The sequence below is a fragment of the Podarcis liolepis genome (assembly GCF_965112155.1).
Source record: "Podarcis liolepis genome assembly, chromosome: 8".
NCBI classification, from domain to species: Eukaryota; Metazoa; Chordata; class Lepidosauria; order Squamata; family Lacertidae; genus Podarcis; species Podarcis liolepis.
Window position 1 is genome coordinate 3,037,029 of NC_139560.1, and position 26,035 is coordinate 3,063,063.

At 47.7% G+C, this 26,035-nt stretch overlaps 1 protein-coding gene across 1 annotated transcript in view; it reads left to right on the forward strand.

The window, feature by feature from the left end:
* The first annotated feature begins 990 nt into the window (after window positions 1-990).
* LOC310713002 (1-phosphatidylinositol 4,5-bisphosphate phosphodiesterase gamma-1-like) overlaps window positions 991-26,035 on the forward strand; it is an 89,811-nt gene continuing 64,766 nt past the window's right edge. The window contains exon 1 of the mRNA XM_083516521.1: window positions 991-2,163. Within this exon, the coding sequence (XP_083372647.1) occupies window positions 1,926-2,163 (238 nt within the window). The 5' untranslated portion in view covers window positions 991-1,925. The remainder of the gene's footprint in view (window positions 2,164-26,035) is intronic.

Genomic DNA, 26,035 nt, shown 5'->3' on the forward strand with positions numbered 1-26,035 from the left:
AGCCTTCTACTGACTTAGACCAAGGACCCACTCCCACCATGTATGCTGGCATGTACCTATAATTTGGCTTCAATTGGTGGAACTGGCACTTGCAGGTGGCACACAATCCCCGTTCCACATCTTGATCTTTTAGTGTGGCAGCACCTAAACTTTGGAACTCCCTGCCCATTGGTATTAAGCAGGCCCCTTCGCTCTTTTCAATGCCTCCTAAAAACATTTTTGTTTAGACGAGCCTACCCAGATGTTTAGAAAGTTGGTTCAATATTTAATCTGATTTTAATCTGTTATTTAAAATTTTCTAAAGTCTTAAATTATTGTTGTTTATTTTTCTTATTGATAATTTAATTGCTTTGTCTTTTTTGTAAACCATTTTCAGGTTTGTTCGTTGTTGTTGTTTTGTTTTACAGTGAAACAGTGTATAATCAATAAAGGTGTAGAAGGAGCACCTTCTGTGCTCCTCTGCCATTTTTTTTTTTTAAAAATTGATATTATTTTGGTTTTTAAGATTAGCTGCCCTGTAGGTGACCCACAAAGATAAAACGATAAGGCACAATTTTAGAAATTTTATAAAACAATTGCAGCAGGACCATTTCCAAACAATTCTAAGAATGCATGTTTGTAAAAGCCTGGGAGAACAAAAGAAGACGTTTACTTGGAGCGGAAAAAAGGCAACGAAAATAAATAACAACAACAACAATTTAAAGGAAGAGTCAGGGACCTCTCTCTCTGGGGAGGCCTTTTGACATCCGAGTGTCCTCCAGCTGTTTGGACTACAAGTCCCATCAGCTGGCGCAGGGGCCGATGGGATTTGTAGTGCGAAACATCTGGGCTTCGCATCTGGACCCACCTTGGTCTGTTACCGCAACCCCTCCCTTCCGCTCCCCTGCCACGCCCTCTTTCCGCCTCTAGGTGTCGCCCTCCTCCACCTTTCCAGCCTCCCCCCCCCCCCCGCACTTTCCTATTTTGCTTTCTGTAAGATCCAGGATTTATTTATTTTTTTTCCCCCTCCTAAATTCCTTTCTGGTCTCTTTCCGGCCATGTGCGATTGCAGTTTCCTCTGGGCGTCCATTTCAGCAGCAGGCTGCAATTAATCAGCGGAGAAATAAGGCGAGGAGGAGCAGGAGACGGAGGAAAGGGAGCAGGAGAAGAGGACCAGAAGGGGGACAAGAAGGGGTCCACCCCGTAAGACCACCCTGCCAAGGCTCCCCGAGCGCGTTTCCCTTCCTGGGTGTGGGGCAGAGGAGCGTTTGCAGAGGATCCTCCTGGCCTTTGGGATCTGGGGATTCTGCTTCCTGGAGAAAAGATCTCTGCCCCCCACAGAAGACCCTTGGCAGATGTGAGTGGATGGGGTGGCCGGAGGCTGCCACCCGGGTCCCTGGGGCAGGAGGGGTGCTGCCTGCCTGGGTGCGCCACCCGCTTCCTCCATCCCTGCAAAGCCCACCTCGGGTGGGGCTTGCCCGGCGCTTCTGCCCAGAGAGGGCACCAAAGTCTCATCCCCTCTCCAGCCCCACAGCTATGGGGAGATTTCCCCCACCTCCATTCCTTTATGGGCCAGAATCCCAGCAGGGCTGGATCGCTCAGAGCCGGGCTTGAACCTCGCAGCTGGAGAAGCCTCTTCCATCAGCTTTCGGGGGGGGGACACCTCCCTTTTCAGCCCCCCCAGTCTGGTTTTATCTATATTTCCATTCCTTGAAGCTTCCAGAAGGAGACGCAGGATCAAAGGAGATCCCGTCGCAGCTTAGAGACAGAGAAATAGAAAGAGGTTTCTAATATATATATATATATGCAATTGCCAGCAAGGAATATTATATATCTCAGCGGGATTTTTGCAGCGTCTTGAGCTCCCCTCCGCTGAAAAAGGGGGAGAGGATTTTGCTGTGGCTTTGAGTGCTTTTCTTGCCACCAAAGGCCATGCAGTGAGAAGGATGTCTCTGTCCAGGCTGAATAGTTTCCTCAATGGCTTCTTGGAGGACCCCTCTGAGACGGAGGCGGCGGCTGGAGCAGGAGAGATGTCCGGGGTCCTCAAGCGCTTGGAGACGGGCACCGTCCTCACCCTCTTCTACCAGAAGAAATCCCAGAGGCCCGAGCGGAGGAACTTCCAAGTGCGCTTGAAAAGCAGGCAGGTTGTCTGGAGCCGCACCCCAGAGAAGGTGGAAGGGGATGGTGAGTTGGCTGGGGGCCTGCCGTGGTTTGGGGCGCTATGGTTTGGGATGGTGGAGGGGAAGGGGAGGTGGGGTGGACCGAGAACGTGAGGTCTGGTGCAAGGTGCCGGAGAAGACTCCATGGGTCTTTGCCGAGAGGGAACTACTGTGGAGTTTGCTCAAATGTGCTCTGCGCTGGGTCGCACTCTGCCCAGGTTAGCGAGTGGAGGACGCAATGTTAGAAACTCAGATGGACTGGCTAGGTGCCAACGGCCTCCTTAAACCAGGGTTACAGTCGTTAAAACAGAATGCCTGGTTGCTAATTTGGGGCCAGGCAGCTTTTTCAATACGACTTTTGGGTTCCTGGTCGTGCAGATAAAATATTTAACGGGTAGAATTCTGCGGGGTGTGGTATTTGTGTATGAAAACAGTCCAAGGACCCCCAGCCATGCACCTTCAGATGGGGGAGACGTCAGGAGCCATCCTGGTGCCCGGGCATCGTCACCTGGTCGCAATTGGCCCATAGCCAGGTGCAAAATGCGCCTGGCGAATTTCTAACCCTGGGAGGATCTTGGCAACCCCAGTCTTAGCAGCCATGTATCCTTACGATGTTGCACATGCGTCCTTGGGGAAACCTGGCCACCAGGACTGGCACACCAGGGAGTTGTGAGGGCGCTGGCAATGGGCAGGGAAGTGTTCTCGAGTCAGTCAAACCTTGTGGGATCTGATGACACAGGTGAGGCTGTTCTGGAAGCTGTTATTATGAAGACCATGGTAGGTTGAGTGGAGATGTTCTGGCTTCTTCTGGCTTCTGTGGATGCCTTAGTTCAGCCTTTCTCCACCTGTGGGTCCCCAGATGTTGTTGAACAACAACTCCCATCACCCCTAGCTAGCAAGGCCAGAGCTCAGGGATGATGGGAGTTGTAGTCCAACAATATCTGGGGACCCACAGGTTCAGAACTGCTGCCTTAGTTTATTGGGAGATGGAACCATGATTGTTTTCCCCGCTCAGCCCAAATCCTGACACTGCTGTTCGTTTTGTAGACTTTCTCCAGAAGGAGCAGAGTGCAAATGTGTGTTTGTGTAACACAATTTTATACATAAAAACTCGGGCACCTAGTCAGCTCTAGGTATGCCTTGTTGTTTCTGATGCCACATCTGGTCGCTTGAGACCAGAGCGCCTTCCGCCAGCATTGGCTGGTGGCTCAGTTATGACCCTATCTGGACAGGGATGACCTGGCTGCAGTAGTCTACACTGTGGTAGCCCCAAGATTGGACTACTGCAGTGGGCTTTATGTGGGGCTGCCTTTGAAGACTGTTTGGGAACTTCAGCTAGTGCAGAACGTGGCCAACCAACTGCTGGTGGGCTCCAGGGGAGCTGATTATATAAAGACCAGTCCTAGCACAGTTGCACTGGCTGCTGGTACATATCTGAGCCCAGTTCAAGGTGTTGGTTTCTACTAATAAATCCCTGTGCGGTTCAGTACCCCAATATTTTTGAAGCACCATTTTTTGGCTGGCATCTACTTGGGCCCTACAGTTGAGTCCCTTTCGCAGGCGTTCCCTTTGATGCTCTCACCTCAGTGAGGCCTTCTAGGTGCCATCACTAACATGCTTTTGGGAACCAGGTGTAAAAATACCTGTTCTCCCAGATATTTGATGGATTGTGATGGTTTTGCTGTCTCTGCTGCTGTTTTATTTGGTCCGTTTTGTAGGTTGTTGTGATATATGGTTCATTTGTGTTTATTCTTATCATGAGCCCCACAGTGTTGTCAAGATCGGGCAAACTGTGACGCAGGAGAAGGAAGGTTAGGGAATGGGGGAACCTGGGAGCGGCTGTCTCCCCTTTGTATCCTGACTTCAGTCACTTTTGGAAGGCGAATAAGGATGCCAGGTCTTTCACCTGACCTGGAGACAGCAATGCTGACACTCTTGGCATCCCCACAAGGGTAGAGGCTCTCGTCCCACTTAATCCGTAAAAGTCGGTGTGAGAGACAGGGAAACTCATTGGGGCATCTTCATTGCTTCCGTCCGGTTCTGAACTTCTTGCCCGCTCCAAAACTCCTGAATCGCTACTCCTAAGCAGTGTGCTGGGTGCCCAGACTGTACCATTACTTCCCTGAGTAAAGACCTCTCTCTTACTCACAAGTAAAAGCCTTTCTTTACATATTTGGGTGGGAGTCAGGGCAGTGCTCTTCACATCTTGTTTTTTTCAAAAAAAATTATTCATTTTATAAATAAAGAACACAAACAGAAAAACAAACAATACAAACAGATTCTTTTCTTATCCTTATTTTTCTAAACATTCTTAAATGGGCTTCCCCAAGTTTACATATCTCATAATTTCCCCAAGTTTACATAATCTCATATCAGTTTACATATCTCATAATTTCTAACCATCTTTTTTTTTAATCGCACTTACTTTAACCATAAAAACTTCACATTTTATCACTTACAAATAATGCTATTTTAAAACACACTATCTTCTCCGTCTAACCCTACAGCCTATATCCACTTCCAAAGCTATTCTAAGATTTAAATATTAACATATTTTTTCAAATATTCCTTAAATGTGCTCTTCACATTTTGTAAGACACTTCGAGGGTCCATATGTAGCAAGTGATTATTCTAGTGAAATAATAATGACGACGATGATGATACCCCACAAAAATGTAAAGCAAAAAAATGTGTGAAAATAAAAAAGTCAGTGCAGCAGTTAAAAAAATGGCAGCACAAACCACCTTTTGCCAACCTGGTGCTATTCAGCAGTTTAGGACCTGGGGAGGCCTGTGGCCAAGCAGCTACTCTTCTTGGAACATGAGTCCCCTTTATTTCATACAGTTTCTGGATCCACCTTTGTCTTTCTGGAAAGATTCCCTTACCTGACCCATGAGGATAAAGGCAAAGGACCCCTGGACAGTTAAGTCCAGTCAAAGGCAACTATGGAGTTCCAGCACTCATCTCACTTTTCAGGCTGAGGGAGTCAGTGTTTGTATTCAGACAGCCTTCCAGGTCCTGTGGCCAGCATGACTAAACCGCTTCTGGCGCATGGAACACCGTGACAGAAACAAGAGTGCACAGAAACGCCGTTTACCTTCCCGCTGCAGCGGTACCTATTTATCTACTTGCACTGGTGTGCTTTGGAACTCCTAAGTTGGCAGGAGCAGGGACCGAGCAACGGGAGCTCACTCCGTCGCGGGGATTCGAACCGCTGACCTTCCGATCGGCAAGCCCAAGAGGCTCAGTGGTTTAGACCACAGCGCCACCCATGAAAGCAGCTGATCTCTGAACAACACCTTCCTCTTTGTTTGCAAGTTACCCAGTTTTGGTCTCCCAGACATTGCAGCTCATCACCTGAGTCTCCTGCTAATTTCCACCCAGGTCCCACTTAAAGTCTTCCCCCTGGCATCTGGTTGGCCAGCTGTGGGAACAGGGGGCCGGACTAGGTGGGCCATTGGCCTGATCCAATATTAGCCGTATCTTTGCAGACCCAAGCCAAGTAGGTAGGAGTGGACCCCCTCCCCAATTGGGGGACAATTGGGATGTCTCACAGATGTGCCGTTCCAGCACAGGATGTTGTGCTTTGCTCACAACGTCTGGCCAGAATGCCTCCTTTTGTACTTGCAGACGTGCTCTCGCTTTCCTGCCTCAAAAATTCCTCCGCTTCCTTATCTCCCACAAATCAAAGAACAGGCTCTCCAGTTCCTAAGAATGAGCTTTAAGGGAAAACCCTGGCCATCTCTTGACTTCCAGGACATTGGTTGAGATCAAGAACGTCCTAACGGCTCAAGGTTGGGCCACAGAAGGGCAGCGTGGCCTCTGCGAGGGGAGAGAAACTGGGGACACGGGGCTAATGGAGGAGGGGGTTGAATCATAGAATAATAGAGTCAGAAGGGACCCTGGAATCTTAGCTAAAGCATCCATGACAGATCACCATCCAACCTCTGGTTAAAGACCTCCAAGGCAGGAGAAGCCACAGCCTCTTGTGGGAGTCTGTTTCACCATCAAAGAGCTCTTGCTCTCAGAAAAGTTATTCCTGATTTATTTTTTTAATATATATTTTATTTTTTACCAAACACCAAAATACAAACAGTGAAACCCCCCCGGCGGCTGATACATTGAGTATACAATATTCAATAATATACATATTCAATAACATACAGATTCAATAATATTCAATAATAACATATTCAAATTAACCATATGTACACTTCTACAGTGGTAACTCGGGATGCGAACGGGATCCGTTCCGGAGCCCCATCCGCATCCTGAACAGAACATAAGACGCAATAGCGTGTCTGCGCATGCGCGGGTTGCATTTCGCCACTTCCGCGCATGCGCGTGACGTCATTTTGAACGTCTGTGCATGCGCGAGCGGCAAAACCCGAAAGTAACGCGCTCTGTCACTTCCTGGTCACGCGGAGCGCAACCCGAAAGCATTCAACCTGAAGCATTTTTATCCCGAGGTATGACTGTATATACCTTAACACACCTCCTTCCACAAGGCTTATTTAACTTTTAACATTTTAATTGCCCCAAATTGTTCAAACCTACTCAAGGTTAGTGAAGTCAGTGAGAAAGAGGAGGGTTGCTTTGAGAAGATATTGAATTATTTGAGTTATTCCTGATTCTGAGTCGGAATCGCCTTTCTTGGAGCTTGAAGCCATGGGTTCGAGTCCTGCCCTCCGGAGCAGGAGAAAACAAGCTTGCTCCATCTTCCATGTGACAGCCCTTGAGATATTTGAAGATGGCTATCTTGTCTTCTCTCAGTCTCCTCTTTTCCAGACTAAATATACTCAGCTCCTCCAACCGTTCCTCATCAGGCTTGGCTTCCAGACTCTTGGTCCATAGCTGTCAACTGTCCCTTATTTGGCGGGAAAGTCCCTTATCCCAGCGCCGTGTCCCGCTGCTGTCCCTTAAATTTCCCGGGTTTCAAAGGAAGCAGCTCCTCTCCCTTCCTCCCTGCCAGCCAGGGAGGAGGGAGGCTCCATCTGTATTGCTTGGCTGCGTTGCTCACCCAATAAGGAGTCTAAGAACGACTGGGGGGTGGAGCTTGCATGCCTTGTGCCAATCAAATTGGCTGTGTTGCCTGGGGACTCGCCTTTGCTCAGCGCTTCCCAGCGGAGAGGGGACGGTGGTTTCCCTTGCTGCATCCCCTTTGCCAGGTTGCTGCGCTGTGGGAACCAATGTTTGAGGCATCGTTTGGCTGCTGGCTGTGTTTTCTGCCCTTGGGTAGGAGGGGCTCAGAAGTTGAACATACCTGTGCCTGGAAAATCCCTTATTTTGGCTGCTGATCTCTTATTTTCGAGGCTGCTGGTCCCTTATTTTCAAATCTATAAGTTGACAGCTATGGCTTGGTCATCTTGGTTGCCCTCCTCTGCACGCCTTCCAGCTTGTCAGCATCCTTGCCCTAGAAGAGGACACGGGACTGCAGGCTCACTGGCAAACGAAGGGATAGAAGCAAGGGCAAGGACCGCAGCTCAGTGTTAGAGCAGCTGCTTTGCATACAGAAGTCCCAGCTGCAGTCCGCAGCACCTCCAGGCCTGGAGGGCCAGGAATGTCCCTATGTGGAAACCCTAGAGAACAGCTGCACAGTCAGTGCACAGAGAGGGTAGCCAATGTGCTGCCCTCGAGATGTTTCAGACCACAGTTCCCCATTGAACCCCAGCCAAAATGAGCGATGGTCAGGGATGATGGGAGTTGTAGTCCTATTGGCTACTCTGGCATGGGCAAAGCTGAGCTAGACAGACCAATGGTCAGACTCTGTCGGAGGCAGTTAATAATAATAATAATAATAATAATAAGCCAGATGGGTTTCCTCAGCTACTATGGGTGGCTCCCAGCAAAATATCAAAATACAACAATTCATCAAATCTTAAAAGCGTCCCTAAACAGGACTGCCTTCAGATGTCTTCTAAAAGTCAGATAGTTGTTTATTTCTTTGACATCTGGTGGGAGGGCATTCCACAGGGCGGGTGCCACCACCGAGAAGGCCCTCTGCCTGGTTCCTTGTAACCTGACTTCTTGCAGTGAAGGAACATTCAGAAGGCCCTTGGAGCTGGACCTCAGTGTCTGGGCTGGATGATGGGGGTAGAGACGCTCCTTCAGGTCTACTGGGCCGAGGCTGTTTAGGGCTTTCAAGGTCAGCACCAACACTTTGAATTGTGCCTGGAAACGTACTGGAAGCCAAAGTAGGTCTTTCAGGACTGGTGTTACGTGGTCCCAGCGACCACCCCCAGTCCCCAGTCTAGCTGCCACATTCTGGATTAATTGCAATTTCCGGGTCACCTTCCAAGGTAGCCCCACATAGAGCGCATTGCAGTAGTCCAAGTGGGAGATAACTAAAGCCTCCTTCTGCCTTTCCCCCTCACAGCATGCTTCTCTGCCTAAGAGGCACATCAAGAGAGGGAGGGCAGGGCTGACCTTTGCTTTGGTGCGGTTGACGTTGAGAGGATTAAAAGCTGCCCCATACAAGTGGGGAACAGGGAGGGGACCAGCCCTACAACAGGGAGGTCAGATCAATCTGACAACCGGCAAATCGGAGTTCCCAGAGAACTGATATAATCCCCAGCGGAGAGGGAGCAAGGGAAGGGAAGCGGGTAGGGGGCAAGGCAAACTCTTCAAGGCCAAATCCTGTCCGTTTGCAACAGAGGCTCCATTTGGGGGAGTCCATATGTGGGGACCCCATTTGGCTCACCAGGAGTCAAACTCCTGCAAGATAAAGTGGGGTGCAGGGTGGAGGCCCTGTGCTATAAAGGTAGAGAGGGGTCGTTTCGGTGAAAAAATTGTTTCCTTGCAAGTTTGCTCCTTCTCCCTTCTTGGGATCGTGATCTACTTGATCTACGTGGCATAAACATGCAGATCAGAAAGGCCCGGTTTGAAAAGGGGCGCTTGCAGACGAGGAGTGGGTGGGAAGGCAGAACGGAGCAAGTCCACAAATGCCTTTTGGAAATCCTGTTCTCCTTTGCCAAAGTGTGCAGCTGACCTGTTGTTCAGGGTGGCCAGGAGAGATTGCAATCTGGAAAGCCACACTGTGCCTTTAAGTGGGAGGAAAGGGGGAGGGCACAGGTTTGCATAATATTTACATATGCTAAATTTCAACAAAGAGGAGCAAATTTAGAAATAAAGACCGCAACTTAAAATAAGGACACAATTCAGCTCACATTAGTAGGAGGAAGACTGCGACCAGGTGACCCGTTGTAGAGTTTGTAGAGAATTTTTTTAAAACTTTACAGATGTGGTAGTCAGGATTTGAAAGGAGTTTGAAAAGGAGAGGGAAAGCAGTAAATGCTTCCTTGCAGTGTGTAAGTGGGGTCACTACTGTAAATTCTGGGATGGCAAGCAAAACGACACTCAAAACTTTCCGCAAGCAAAGCTTGCCTTGACCTAATGGTGCCATTTCGAGAGCTCTGTAGCCAGTCAGATATCTCCTTCCCCTGGCCTGCCACTAAAAGGATAAGGTGCGGCGCTCATCTCACTTTTCAGGCCAAGGGAGCTGGTGTTTGTCCACAGACAGCGTTCCGGGTCATGTGGCCAGCAGGACTAAACCACTTCTGGCACAACAGAACACCGTGATGGAAGCCAGAGGGCATGGAAACGCCGTTTACCTTCCTGCTGCAGCGGTACCTCTTTATCTACTTGCACTGGTGTGCTTTCGAACTGCTAGGTTGACAGAAGCTGGGACAGAGCGACGGGAGCTCACCCCGTCGCGGGGATTCGAACCGCCGACTTTGCGACTGGCAAGCCGAAGAGGCTCGGTGGTTTAGACCACAGTACTACCCGCGTCCCTACTAAAAGGATAGACAGGGGTCAGCAACTGAAGTGGGCTACCTGGTTCCCAAACTGCAGGTCTTGGTAGTAAAACAAAAAGAGAAGCAATTAGTTCAGGGAAGTTTTTAATGTGTGACATTTTAATGTATTTTTAATCTTTGTTGGTGCTGACCTTTAAAGCCCTAAACGGCCTCGGTTCTGTATACCTGAAGGAGCATCTCCATCTCCATAGTTCTGCCCAGACACTGAGGTCCAGCTCTGAGGGCCTTCTGGCAGTTCCCTCCCTGTGAGAAGTGAGGTTTCAGGGAACGAGACAGAGGGCCTTCTTGGTGGTGGTGCCCACCCTGTGGAAAGCCCTCCCACCAGATGTGAAGGAAATAAGCAGCTATCTTTTCTTTAAAAGACATCTGAAGGCAGCCCTGTTTAGGAAAGTTTTTAATATTTAACGCTGTACTGTTTTAACACTCGACTGGGAGCTGCCCAGAGTGGCTGGGGAAACTCAACCAGATGGATGGGGTAATAATAATAATAATAATAATAATAATAATAATAATAATAATAATAATAAATTGTTGTTGTTGTTGTTGTTGTTGTTGTTAGGATCTCTAGGTTGCCAAGTCCTTTCTGGCCTGGTGCTCCTGTGCTTTAAACTGGCGAGGATGCCCTGCAGGGAGCAGGGAACTACCTGCTGGCTTCCTTTTTCACGCTGGTGTTTTCCGAATGAGAAACCTCATTCAGTTAGTCCTCAGCAGTGCCTGCAGACCCCATCACTCTCAGGCGCCTGCCTTCAGGGTAAGCAAGCCTGAGAGGTTTTTTAATGGCCACCTGTCATGGGTGCTTCAGTTGAGTTTCCTGCGGGTTGGGCTAGATGACCTTTGGCTTCCCTTCCAACTCTGCGATTCCAGAATTCTATGGTTATTCCCTCTTCCCCCTGCCCCTCCCGAGACGTGACGATGGCGTGGCTTCCGTGTGGGATGAAACACTGTGGTTGCGGTGGGATGCTGCCGCCACAGGCATCCAAACGCCCAGGGTCAGAGTTCCAGGAAAAGCAATCTCTGCCGGCCCCTTGCAGCTTGCGCTGCGGTCCCTCCTAATGCAGAACGGAAGCTCCCTCTTGCTGCTTCCAACGCTGCTAAAAGCTTTGGGGTCGTGCCCTTCTGCAGCGCCTGGTCGGACGCCACATCCGCGAGGGAAGCGGCTGTGTGTGCTCTCTGAAGCACCCTTGTTGCAGCCGGGGGGTGGGGTGGGGTGGGGTGACTCACTCCACGTTAAGGCTCTTTGCACCGGGAGTCCCTTTGCCAAATCCTCTCCGAGCTGAGAGTGGCCCCACGTCCCACTCTCTTCTTCTTCCTCCTGCTCCTTGCGAGTGAGCAAGGGGCGGAGGGAGAGAGCGTGATCCTGCCAGAAATATAATAAATAAGCCAGGGCAAGCGTGCTTTGGAGGGGGTTTGTGGTCTCGTCCGACTCTGCAGCCATTCGCGGCCGAGTGAGATTCCTCCCTTAGCGCAGGCTCTCTGCAAATATGTCGGGGGAAGTGGAGAACAGAGAGCTCCTTTGGTTAAAGGCCAGCCTGGGGACAAATTTGCTATTAGTAGGTATCAGCTGGAGATTAACAGACTTGTGTTTGTGCTCAAGCAAGGCTTCCGTATCGTATCTATATTATTCCTGCACACCTCCATTGCCAACAGCACCTTGAATTCTGTTAACCTAGCTGTGATTCCTGCATGTTTCTTCCTTTTTTTAAGTTTCCCTTTTCCACTCAGTCTTCTGATTCCCAAGCATCAAACCATAGCTGTCAACCTTCCCTTTTTTTGCGGGAAATTCCCTTATTCCAGCACCGTTTCCCGCTGCTTCCCGCTGCTATCCTGGACTGTTAGATATCCCGTAGACTGTCCCCGGGACAGGTGAGGCTGCTGATCCCTTATTTTCGAGGCTGCCGATCCCTTATTTTCAAATCTGAAAGTTGACAGCTATGCATCAAACACAGCAACCCGTGTTTTTCAGTGATAATAACCCTTTAAATCTCCCAGAATATCATGTGCAGATCTGAACGAGTGCACAACAAAAACACCCATCTATTTCTTCTTCTTCTTCTTCTTCTTCTTCTTCTTCTTCTTCTTCTTCCTCTTTTCCTTGGCTAATCTGCTCTGCAAGGCCAATGAGCCTCAGTTGCATTCATGTTTTCTACCCGGCCTCCTTCCCTGCCTATTGGCTCAGCCCTGCCCAGAGGCCGCTGGCTCCCTGCGTGTTGGACAAAGGAGAACTTTATTTGTGGCTAGATAAATAAATCGTTGGTTTTTGGCAGCTGCCAGCCCCTCGGGTGCTGGGAGGGCACAGGGCTATTCAAAGATTAGCTGTGTGACTGGCAAATCCCTTCTGGGCTCCGCAGGGATTTCCTCTTTAAAAGGGCAGTCAAATGGACCCCAGCGTGGAAGGGAGATTCTTTGCCCCAAGGCAAGTAGGAGGCGCCACAGGGCCTCCTAGGTCGTGGCCCCTTGATATCTTTAACCTCCTTTGCTGAAACTGGAGCTGTGGGTGGATGATAGCTTTTCCAGACAGCTGGGTTTTCGTTATGCATGCCTGTAGGGAGTGTGTTGTTGTTGTTTAGTTGTTTAGTCGTGTCTGACTCTTTGTTACCCTATGGACCAGAGCATGTCAGGCCCTCCTGTCTTCCACTGCCTCCCGCAGTTTGGTCAAACTCATGCTGGTCGCTTCAAGAACACTGTCCAACCATCTCGCCCTCCGTCGTCCCCTTCTCCTTGTGCCCTCCATCTTTCCCAACATCAGGGTCTTTTCCAGGGAGTCTTCTCTTCTCATGAGGTGGCCAAAGTCTTGGAGCCTCAGCTTCAGGATCTGTCCTTCCAGTGAGCACTCAGGGCTGATTTCCTTCAGAATGGAGAGGTTTGATCTTCTTGCAGTCCATGGGACTCTCAAGAGTCTCCTCCAGCACCAGAATTCAAAAGCATCCATTCTTTGGCGATCAGCCTTCTTTATGGTCCAGCTCTCACTTCCATACATCACTACTGGGTGTAGGTCTATGAAAGCAGTCAAGATCGAAGCATGCCGCCTTGAGCTCTTGGCGAAAAAGTGGGGTTTAAATGTAAAAATTAACAATCTCTTGCAGCAGCAAAACCCCATTGTTTTAGCATGGTGGATGTTCCCTGTGGGCTGTGAGGTCTTCACTGCCACCCAGCAAAAAACAACAACAGCAATGCAATTTTCTTGAGTCTTCCTTCCTAAGAAAGAGGCCTTCCGAAACAGCTGTGCCCCAAGATATTTTGGGCGCAAGCTCTGCAGTGCCATTTCTCGAAAGGAATGCGCAAGAGCCCTCCTGTTTGAGCAGGAGAAGTTCCCAGCGGGTTGCGCTGCTGATGTGTCTGGCTGTGGACGTCCAGCCGTTAGAAGGGCAAGCATGGAAAACGGGACAAAAATGCTAGGTAGCCCCTGTGAGACTGTTTCAGGTGAAGAGAGCTCATCTGAGGCTACATTGGGGAGAACGTTAAGGAATCAGGGTCGTTCCGGCAGATGCGTAGGACTTGTGCAAAAGTTGTGGACCTTGGCCTTTGCAGAAATTGCTAAAATGGAGCAATGTTGGGCATCTTCTTGTAGCTGGTTGCTCCACACTGGGAGGACCCAAAGGGAGCCATGTTAGCCAACTGGCACAAGACAGCTTGACGAGTCACTTTGGTGGAAAAAAATTACAACCGTCGACTTCCAGCTAAAGGAACAAAGTGTGGATATCCTTTAGTGGGAGACTGACACCTTTTCATTCTTTAAGCAAGCAAAGGTGATATACAGGGACATCTCCCGGCAGAATGCAAGCCTTTCTGGCTGCTATGAAATTCACAGATTTGAATTTTAATGCTTCCTAATGGATTGAACTGACAGATTTGTGGGTTTCTTGGGACGGCGGTCTCTAGTCTTCTTAAGCGCTGTTTGGTGGTGGAACGGACTCCCTCTGAAATTGGTGGCCTCTCCTTCCTTGGAGGTTTCTCAGCAGAGCTTGGGTGGCCGCCTGTCAGCTGTGCTTTAGTATTGCTGGGGGGTGGACTGGATGACCTTTGGGGGACCCTATGATTCCATGACTCCTCTGCAGGAGGAGGAGGGGGAGGGGGCTGTTTTGTATTACTAAAACCCAGTCGTTAAAGAATTATACAGTGGTACCTTGGTTCTCAAACACCTTGGTACTCAAACAATTTGGAACCCAAACACTACAAACCTGGAAGTATGTGTTCCGGTTTGCGAACTTTTTTCAGAAGCCAAACATGCTCCATTTTGAGTGTAACGCTTCTGATTTGAGTGCCACACTTCCGTTTTATGCTGAGGTCTGTCTGTTTTTGCTATTTATTTTGCCTTTTTGTTTTTCCGGCTCTTTTTTTCAGTTTTTGTGACTGTGTGGAACCCAGTTCAGCTATTGATTGATTGATTGTGCGACTGCGGTACATTGTTTATTGCCTTCGTTTTATGGATCAATGGTCTCGTTAGATAGCAAAATGTTCAATTGCTGTTTTAGGGGTTGTTTTTAAAAGTCTGGTATGGATTAATCCGTTTTGCATTACTTTCCGTGCGAAAGCGCGCCTTGGTTTCGGAACGCTTTGGTTTTGGAACAGACATCCGGAATGGATTAAGTTTGAGAACCAAGGTGCCACTGTAAAAGGAAAAAGAAAAGGGACGAGATGAAAGCACACCCGATCCAAGGGCAGAAAAGGCTGCCTTGCACTGAGTCAGACCCCTCATCCGCCTTGCAGACGATAGCGTCCGCTCTGAGAGTTTCAGGCAAGAGTTTTTCCTGACTGTACCAGAGACGCCAGGAAGTGTGTCGGTGTCTTTCTGTGTCGCTGTCAGTGCGCAGGGTCTCCACAGCCACAGCACCGGAAACTTGCCTACATGAATGTTGCTGTGGACAGAAATATTTTTTTTGAAAATGATGAAAAATTGATGAAGATGTGGCCATTTGTTTAAACTTTTGTTGACTAGGCCAGGAATATTACTTACACCCGAGGAGTACATATAGCTCAATGATGCTACAATTTGGTGGAAACCATGTTTTTTAAAGAAATAGTGGCTTATGAGCAATAGTGGCTTTCTCAAAAGCATACATCTTTTTAAAGAGTAGAATAAGAAGACTGAGAAGTTTTAATTATAATTATAAATAATAGTCAAAGTTGTCTACTTAAAAATAGATTTTTAAATACATTATGGAACTTTTAAAAATTGTAGAATACATTTTAAAATGAATAATGTATGTATTGTAAAATGTATTTAAAATTATAATACATTATAAAAAAGATTATGTTATATACTTACTTATTTATAAGACTTCACTTATCCCCAGGGACGCGGGTGGCGCTGTGGGTTAAACCACAGAGCCTAGGACTTGCTGATCAGAAGGTCAGCGGTTCGAATCCCCGCAACGGGGTGAGCTCCTGTTGCTCGGTCCCTGCTCCTGCCAACCTAGCAGTTCAAAAGCACGTCAAAGTGCAAGTAGATAAATAGGTACCACTCCGGCGAGAAGCTAAACGGTGTTTCCGTGCGCTGCTCTGGTTGGCCAGAAGCGGCTTAGTCATGCTGGCCACATGACCCGGAAGCTGTATGCTGGCTCCCTCGGCCAATAAAGCGAGATGAGCGCCGCAACCCCAGAGTCGGCCACGACTGGACCTAATGGTCAGGGGTCCCTTTACCTTTATCCCCAGGGTAAAAAAAGGGGGGGCACATTATCTACCTGGCCAGGGCCTCTGCCTAGCTCTGCAAGGCCCTGTGTGGCCCCACATGGACCGTGGCACGTAGCCATGACGCCTGTATTCGGTTTCTCCCCACCCTCCTTTCCCAGCTGGTCTGCCAGCCTCTTAATTCTCTTTCCTGCTCTCTACCTGCTGCGATCTGTCGGAGCCCAGCTGCGGAAGGAATTTGTTGCTGGAAATCCTGGGAACCGGCCGGTTTCCTGCCTGTTTGTGTGGGACAATAACTTCAGGTCTGCTGACATCGCTCTGATTGAAGTCCCCACTCCAACGCCTCTGCGTGGCGGCGTCTCGGTGACTTTGATTGGGAGAACTTAATTTGTAGTGAGATGACAGTTGCGAGAAAGGAGATTCTGACCTAAGGGTCACCCAACTCATGCAGGAATGACTATCCATCCATCTACTAGTTCTCAGCTGTGCAGGATAGACTTGCGCGCAGGAGAACTTTCCAAGGGGCTGTAACTTTTGGTGCTTGTTTTACCCACCCATGAAAGCTCACTGAGAGATAAAGAACGTTTCCACTGTGTTGAGGAATGTAGCTTTCTGCTGCAAATGAAGGCAAGGTTTCACCTTTGCCAGGAATCAAACTCCCTCCCCCCTTTTATACTGCTAATATGTCAAAGACAGCATCTTATAAAGCAGAGACATCACCTTGCCAACGAAGGTCCGTATAGTTAAAGCTATGGTTTTCCCAGTAGTGATGTATGGAAGTGAGAGCTGGACCATAAAGAAGGCTGATCGCTGAAGAATGGATGCTTTTGAATTCTGGTGCTGGAGGAGACTCTTGAGAGTCCCATGGACTGCAAGAAGATCAAACCTATCCATTCTGAAGGAAATCAGCCCTGAGTGCTCACTGGAAGGACAGATCCTAAAGCTGAGGCTCCAAGACTTTGGTCACATCATGAGAAGAGAAGACTCCCTGGAAAAGACCCTGATGTTGGGAAAGATGGAGGGCACAAGGAGAAGGGGACGACAGAGGACGAGGTGGCTGGACAGTGTTCTCGAAGCTACCAGCATGAGTTTGACCAAATTGTGGGAGGCAGTGGAAGACAGGAGTGCCTGGCGTGCTCTGGTCCAGGGGGTCACAAAGAGTCGGACATGACTAAACGACTAAACAACAACAACAACAACAAATATGTCAAAGTGTAAGATTCCACATTCTGCAATTTGAAATTCCGCTTTGAACAGTTTAGTGAGGCGAGATGGTTATGCACTTTGCAGAATATTTTGGTTAAAGGCATTGCAGCTCATTCTGAATACAAACCTGAATTCTTACATTTAGAATAAAGTTAAATTATTTTGTAAATTAGTGCTGAAAAGTATTTTGAAAAGGCATCAGAATCCCTTGCATGTGTCCCCCCCCCCATATATTTGAAGGGTGCTTTGAAGAAAGTTATTTTGGAGTTAGTGATGGATCTTCTGACTGCAGCCAAAATTATGATTTTCGTCCATTGGAAGAAGGCAGTCTCGGCTCTTGATGGAATGTGATGGCTACCTTAGTGAAATTAATACTTTAAGGTCATCAGCGAAACGACCTTGGTGAACATATGCACTATACATTTAATGTGGTATCATTCCACTTTAAATAGCCATATCTCCCCCCAAAGAATCCTGGGAGCTGTAGTTTGTTAAGGGTGTTGAGAGCTATTAGGAGACCCCTATTCCCTGTCACAGAACTACAATTCCCAGAGTGGTTTAACGGTCAATCCTCTTCCCAGGTAACCCTGGGAATTGTAGTCTGTGAGGGGAATGGGGGCCTCAGCACCCTTAACAAACTACAGTTCCCAGAATTCCTTGGGGGAAGCCATGACTGTTTTAAAGTGGTATGATTCTGCTGCAAGGTTTTGGAGTCAGTATTTTCAGGGCAACATTAGACCTTCTGTATTATATAATAGATCCTGCAGGGTTTTGTGTGTGTGTTGTTTTTAAAGTCGCACAAGTCATAATTCTTTCACAGGGCGAGATTCCAGAGAATGGAGTTACAAGAAGCCTGCATTTAGCTTAACAGAGAAGGCAGTCTGACTTGTATGCATAGATACATGATGAAATAAACATGTCTGCAATGAGATCATCAATTTACATAATTAGAAAACTTATCCTCCGCCCACCCAGTGCTTTTGCATTGCTCAGGGAAGCTTATAATTTTTTTTTTAAGAGCACACACAATCCCATCAGCAACATAAACCTAAAACTTGGAAACAGGCTTGGCATACATCTGCGTCTGAATTTATGCAATCTTTGACGGCGTCCCAGTTAGCAAGATCAGGGAAGGAGTGCAAGAGACAATATAACTAAATTTCAGTTATTTTCCTCACTGGTTTTTCAGGGCTGTGGCCACGTTCAGAGTAGACCCATTGAACTTAATGGGCCTAAGCTAGTCATACCCATCAGTTTCAATGAGTTTACCCTGAGTGTGATGACTGTTGGATAGAGCGCATGGCGTCCCTTTCTGCACTCATAGACAACAAGGAGTCTTGTGATACAGTGGTGCCTCGCAAGACGAAAAGAATCCGTTCTGTGATTCTCTTCGTCTAGCGGTTTTTTTGTCTTGCGAAGCAAGCCCATTGACGGATTAGCGGATTAGCGCTATTAGAGGCTTTTAGCGGCTTATCTGCTGATCGGATCAGCTGATAAGCAGCTTAGCGGCTTAGAAAAAGGGGGGGAGGGGAAAAACCCCCGCAGGAACTCGCAAGACATTGTCGTCTTGCGAAGCAAGCCCATAGGAGATTCGTTTTGCAAAGCACCTCCAAAACGGAAAACCCTTTCGTCTAGCGGGTTTTCCGTCTTGCGAGGCATTCGTCTTGCGGGGCACCACTGTACTTCAGAGACTAACCAAGTTATTGTTATGGGTTTTTTGTGAATCGATGCGTGAAATACCATCTTTGGTTGGCATTGCATTTCTACACATGGGCATGGGGGGGGGGATTCAAGCAGTGGGGGCCAAATAGCCACAAAACCCAAGAGGTACAATCCTGTGTAAAGCTTAAACATAGGTACAAGAAAAAATGGCACATTTACGATTTGGTGGAGTTGTTATTGATAACAGGAAATGACTGTAAATTTGCACACATGGTGGAAAATAGGAAACTGCCTCGTTTTGAGCCAGACTTTTGTTCCACCTAGCTCAATATGGTCTACACTGACTGGCAGCTCTCCAGGGTTTCCGTCAGGGAGCATGCTCTACAGCTGAGCTGCTTAAAAACCTCCGAGGAAGGAGAGTCTACCACAGGCTTCCTCAACCTCGGCCCTCCAGATGTTTTGGGACTACAATTCCCATCATCCCTGACCACTGGTCCTGCTAGCTAGGGATCATGGGAGTTGTAGGCCAAAAACATCTGGAGGGCCGAGGCTGAGGAAGCCTGGTCCACCATCTCTCAAGGGAGTCTGTTCCACTGTCGAAGGACTCTTTCCGTCAGAAAGTTCTTCCCGATGTTTAGCTGAAATCTCCTTTTTTGTGTGCGCCTGTTTAGTGGGGCTGGTGGGGAGGGTGGTCAATTGCTGGGCACCTGGGAGAGTCCAAAGTCGCCCCCAGAAGGTGGTGCCCCCAGACCTCTGGCTCCTGCAGAAAGCTCACCCCTCTAAGCCGTCTCCTAGTCCAAGACCGCAGAGCCGGAAGCCACCCCATAATAACCCCCCTGGCTGTGGCTGCTTCAAAGAGCGTAATGAGAGTGGTGCTGGAAAGGTGGGCAGACTTTGCGTTTAAATGGCCCCTTGTCGGCAGACAGCTGTAATTTGAACGGGTGAGATCAAACTACCCTGCTGCGGACGACAGGCAGGCAGGAGAAGGAAAACCAAAGCGTTTTAGGGCTTTGTCTGTTTGGCCGCAGGCTGCCCTCTGTCTCCTTTGCGGACCTCACTTTTAAACAGGTTTGAGGTTGGTTTAAGTGTCATGGTTACTACCCTCTCCAAAAATGTATATACTGTATAAACCCCATGGAATTGGTTTTTTTTGTTTTTGAAATGGTTGAGAATTATTTTCTGCAGAGCCCCTAAGCCAGCTGCTGTAAGAGCAAACGTACAAAGATCCACACGGATACAGAATTCGGAACAGCCGTGTGCCAAGAGTCTCCCTCGTGGTGCAGCGCTGGAAACAATCGCTGCTTAACGTGACCCAGGTCTCTGGGTGTGATGGTTTCTGGAAACTTGTGTCAGACTCCGGAAATCCCCAAAAGTGCACCCGGTCCTATTTATAACACTGGAGGAAACGAAATAGCCTTGTTCCTGGGGGCGTAAGTGGCTTTGCAGTGATGTTCCCAAATGTGATGGAGGGAATAAGACAGGAGTTGTTGACCCCATGGCTTATTTTTAGGGGGAAGCGGGTGGCGCTGTGGTCTAAAACACAGAGCCTAGGGCTTGCCGATCAGAAGGTCAGCGGTTTGAATCCCCACGACGGGGTGAGCTCCCGTTGCTCGGTCCCTGCTCCTGCCAACCTAGCAGTTCCAAAGCACGTCAAAGTGCAAGTAGATAAATAGGTACCGCTCCGGCGGGAAGGTAAACAGTGTTTCTGTGCGCTGTTCTGGTTCGCCAGAAGCGGCTTAGTCATGCTGGCCACATGACCCGGAAAAACTGTCTGCGGACAAATGCCAGCTCCCTCAGCCAGTAAAGTGAGTTGAGCGCTGCAACCCCAGAATCGTCCACGACTGGACCCAATGGTCAGGGGTACCTTTACTATACCACTTTAAAGGGATGCTGGTGGCGCTGTGGGTTAAACCACAGAGCCTAGGACTTGCCGCTCAGAAGGTCGGTGGTTCGAATCCCCGCGACGGGGTGAGCTCCCATTGCTCGGTCCCTGCTCCTGCCAACCTAGCAGTTCGAAAGCATGTCAAAGTGCAAGTAGATAAATAGGTACCACTCCGGCGGGAAGGTAAACGGCATTTCTGTGCGCTGCTCTGGTTCACCAGAAGCGGCTTAGTCATGCTGGCCACATGACCCGGAAAAACTGGCCAGTAAAGCAAGATGAGCGCCTCAACCCCAGAGTCATCCGCGACTGGACTTAACGGTCAGGGGTCCCTTTACCTTTTTTTACCCCCCAACTTCTTAAACTGCAGTTCACCTTGATGTGGTCCTGTTGGTTTTTGGGAAGGTGTTTTTTTTTTGTTTTTGTTTTTGGGGAAGGTTTTTGCCTGTGCACAAATCCCAACATTTCCTTCCTTTTTTTCTTATATTCTGTTTGTGAGCGAGAGAGTGCCCATATGGATTGTGTTGTTCCCAGAGAACAGGAGATAGGGGAGTTTGGCAAGGGCGACACACTTTTGCCAGAGTCATTTGGCCCCATAAAATATATCCCCTGTGGGGTTATTTGTGGGGAGAAACAGGCGGAATGTGCAGGCATGATGTGCAGAGGAGATAGGAAAAGGGACGCCGACAGGGAACAGATAAGGCAGAAAAGGGGAAACAGATGGAAATAGAGACAGAGGCCCATTTCAAAAGGTGATCTGGAACAACTTTTGCATGCTTTGCGGATCATTACTGGCGCATAAAGTAGGAAAATGTTGAGAGAATGACCAGAAATCAGAGGCTCTGTCTTGTTAGTATGACCATGAGATGTAAGGTGCCGGGCAGCCATCTCTGGGGATCCTTGCTGGTTTTCTGTGCCAAATTTGCGCCAAAATTACAAAGATTGCCGGGGTATTTTCTGTCTTTTTTGCCAACAAGCAAATCATTTAAAGATGTGAAGAGGCAGAAGTTGCATTCAGATTATTGGAGATGTCTGAACGGTGATGTCTCTGAGGTGCCCCCATGAACAGTTATTAGGTTTTGCATTAAAAATATTAATTGAGTGGCAGAGATTTATTTTGTTTACAACTTCTCAAGAAAACCCAAAAACCGGTCACTAAGGTTTATGCTTAATAAGAAAGGGTTTTGCAGATGTATACTGTCATGAATAGTGGTGTATGTACAGGAATACAGGTTTTTGTAATTTGGGGGGGGGTTAAAAAGGACAGCAACAACAACATCAGCAGTGATGAATTTGGGGTGGGACATTCCAGATGAGCAGGTCTGTTGAAAACTGCCAGGCGCTGAGGGGAAAACTGAACCACCTCACAACTGGGATTGGCAGGAGACGTTAGCAGGAGAGGTTTTCTCTGGAGGAACATCGAGGAAGGAGAAAGCCAAGGATGGGGCAAGCTGTAAGGAGGAAGGAAATGCTACTTTGCGGTGGCCGGAGAGTTACGATGAAAATAGCAAAGGTCTATTTTCATAATTGCAAAAATAAATCCTCTCCAGCCTTGGTGTAGTTTGCTGGCACTGGTTTCAGGACTTGACTTTCTGAGAAATACTCAGAACAATGGGGTCTACAGTAGGTGGAAACTGTGATGGGGCAAGTTGGGAAGGAGTTTGCGGCATGCGGAACAGTTTGCCAGGCTTTTGGACTGGCGAGTCTGGGGCAGCGTTCAAATTTGTTTGTTTATTTGTTCCATGAAATGTATGTTGTAAAGCAGGGGTCAGCCACCTAAGGCCCATGTGCCACAAGCAGCCCACGGGGGTCTTTTAACCTGCCCACGAGTCGCCCCCAAACTGAGCTGCCCTCTCGGTGAGTCCCTGTGCACTGTGCTAAACCGGTGCAGCACAGCGTGGGGACTCGCTTCTGCGGCGCCGGAAATCACGTCTGCACAGACGCGGATGGCAGAAATCACGGGCTGGTGCGCGATCCGGCCCACAGACGGATCTCCGCTGGCATGAACCGGCCCGGGCAAGGTGTACCTTTTTTTTTAAATAAGATATTTATTTAAAAAATTTGGATATAAGAATAAAATGAAAAATAAACATACAAAATAATAAACAATTAAAAACACACATTAATTTTCAATGACATAACTTCCATACCCTTATTTCCTCCGACCTCCTCATACTTCCCTTCTTTGTATTCCAGTTCAATTTGTTAGTTCAGCAAATCCTTACCATTAAACTTTTACCCATTTATAATCCTTTTTTCATGTCTCCTAAAGCATTACAGCTGGAAACCACTTGGTTTCTATCCAACATCTTTCTAACATTCATTCATTTTACAATATTTCTTTAAATAGTCCTTTAATTTCTTCCAGTCTTCTTTCACCGACTCTTCTCCCTGGTCTCGGATTGCCCACCCCTGTTGTGAAGCAACAGCCCCCTCAATACGGTTTACAAAGAGGATAAAATGATAAAATTATCAATAAGCAAAAATAACAACCGTACTCTAAGGCTTTCGAAAAGTTAAAGCAGCAGTAGACTAATAACGTATTAAAAGCGCAGCAACTTTCTGTAAACTGAAGTCCATGTGTCCAGGCACAGAGACCCCAAAAGAAGGAGTGGTCAGTAGGTGACAGTGATGTCACCTGTCTGGTGTCCATAGGCAGGGAGTTCCAAAGTGAAATATTGAGTTCTTAACAGATGTGGAACGGGCATTGTGTGGCACCTGTAACAGCACCACTTCTCCCCATCAAAGCCATCTGGTGGGCATATTTAGAGCAAGGTGATCTCACAGGTGAACAGGTCCCAAGTTGCTAAGTTGTTTTATCTGCTAATAGTAACGCCTTGAACTTGGCCTCAAAGCAAATGGGCAACCATTGCAGATCTCTGAGCCACAGGTGTTAATATGCTATAGGTTTTAACCTGCACGGTTGTTTTTTTCACGTTCTTTAAAAGCTGTTATTAAAGATGGCCGGTGGTGATGGATGGGAATCAAGGGGCCTGGGACAGCCAGAGGAATTGTGGGCCATCGGGCATCGCTTCCGCAAGGCAGGGCCAGACCAAGGCAACTTCGCTACGCAGGGCAGAATGTCAAAAGATGTCACAGTGCACTGTGCCCGTGTCAGAAACTCAGATATATAAACTTGGCACCAATTGGCTCCTTAAACCAAGGTTACGGTGGCCCAAATAGGATGTCTAGTGCCCATTTTGATATTTTCTGATTTTTATGGTTTACCACACATTGTAATTGGAGTGCTATTTTGTATCATGTAGCTTTTCGGACTGATGAAGCGTGTAGCGAAACCTGTAATATATCCGGAGAACAAGTCTCCTTTTGCCCAATTGCTTTGTGTTTCCAACTCAAGACCCATTGAAGAACATCTCATCCAGTTCAATCTTTGAAAAACAGCTTTGAAAAACTTTTCCATATTCTCCAGTGTGGCGAATCCTTGCTATTGTGGCAGCACAGGGTTGCCGTTCTGTGACTGGACTTACGCTACTTGTTGAACGGTTCATTTATCCAGTCTGTATAACGTTTACTGCGCATGTAACTTGTTAAGATACAGTTGTACATTTATCCACTCCATGTTTACAGTATCTCCAGGCTTTGTCTTGCACGTGGCACCTTAGTATGCTTGTTGCTTGAATGGTTACAAGTCTATCTCTATTCTAGCTATTATACTAGTAAATTTGGTTTTATACTTATATTTTTTTTTATAAGATATTTATTAAGATTTTCAGAAAAATTACAGAATAAAAGAAAAAAATAGAAAAAAGAAAAAAGAAAAATACAAAATAAAAATAGTTAAAAAAACAGTTCAATCTTTCTATCACATATTTTTCATTTGCTTATTTCCCGGACCTCCTCACGCCTTCCTTTTCTGTACTCCAGTTCCAATTGTTAATTCAGCAAATCCCTCCCCTCTTCATTCATCTTAATCTCAATTTTTAACTATTATAACATTATTTTTTTTTACCTATTAATAACCATTTTCTCATATTCCCTTATAGCATTACAGCAAAAGACCACTTAGATTCTATCCAACATCATTCTAACATTCATTAATTTTACAGTGTTTCTGTAAATAATCTTTGAACTTTTTCCAATCTTCTTCCACCGACTCTTCTCCCTGGTCTTGGATTCTGCCAGTCATTTCTGCCAGTTCCATATAGTCCATCACCTTCATCTGCCATTCTTCCCTGGTGGGTAGATCTTGTGTCTTCCAATATTTTGCGATGAGTATTCTTGCTGCTGTTGTTGCATACATAAAGAAAGTTCTATCCTTCTTTGGCACCAATTGGCTGACCATGCCCAGGAGAAAGGCCTCTGGTTTCTTCAGGAAGGTATATTTAAATACCCTTTTCATTTCATTATAAATCATCTCCCAGAAAGCCTTAATCCTTGGGCACGTCCACCAAAGGTGAAAGAATGTACCTTCAGTTTCTTTACATTTCCAACATTTATTATCGGGCAAATGATAGATTTTTGCAAGCTTGACTGGTGTCATGGTTTTATACTTATAAGCCAGTTTGTGGTGGTGGTGTTTTGTTGCATAGTTCAGATGACAACCCTGAGCTGGGTTAAGAGCTTTGAGAACTGAAACCGCATATCTGTTGGCCTGTTCTGTCCTTTTTTTGTTAAGGGTGACGTGGACCATTCATAATGTAGGAATATTCTTCACATCTGTGAGCAGGGCAGTGGGGTGGGGTGAGCGAAGACAAGCGATGGCAATTCACTATAACCTCGTTCCCTGCTCCTGCTCAGGCTGCACAGAAAAGGCCTTTTGGTTCCCGAAACTCATTCCGACTGGGCAGATAAAATATGCCTGATAGAATTCTACAGGACGGGGTATTGGTGTGTGAAAACAGCCCCGATTCATGGATGCCCAGGGGTGCACCTCCAGATGGCGGAGGCGTCAGGAACCACCCTGGCACCCAGGCATCTTCACTTGGTTGTGGGTTCAAAATGCTCCTGGCGCCTGGCTAATTTTGAACACTGCACAGGATCTGTCAGGGGACTGCCATTGGAACCGGGGAGGGAGGCAGGGGGCCCGTTGGGATACAGAGTGCCTCCAAAGCTCCTGAGGAGCAGCTCCTCTTCCAGCGGTGGGAAAAGCCACACCTCCAGTGAGGAAAAGAGTGGAGGGGCCAGCCAGGTGAGGAAAGGGGTCGAGGATGCTGCGGAGAGTCCCAGCGCCTCACCTCGCCAGGCTGGCCAGGAGGGACGCACGCCACTTCCGTCGTCCAGCCTGCGCTGAGGGGTGAAACGCAAGGAGGGGAGGAGGCGGCTTGGGGTGTCAAAGTTCTTAAGTTGGGGGAGAGACCAGAAGGGGCCACTCCCGGATTCTGCAAGTGACTGATACGGACATAAACTTTGTGGTTCTGCACTGTCAATAGTTTGCACATAGCTATCAACTTTCAGATTTGAAAATAAGGGATCAGCAGCCTCAGCTATCCCGGGGACAGTCTACTGTACGGAATATCTAACAATCCGGGATAGCAGCGGGAAGCAGCGGGAAACGGCGCTGGAATAAGGGAATTTCCTGCAAAAAAAAAGGGAAGGTTGACAGCTATGTGTTTGCACCAATAAAACCTGTAAAAGACAGGCTGCCTGGTTACTCACGAGCAACCACCAACAGCATCTGACAGTATCCAAGGCATGACGAGCCATTTTGTCACTCGAGGCCCAAAATCCTCTCCCTGGGAGTAAAAATA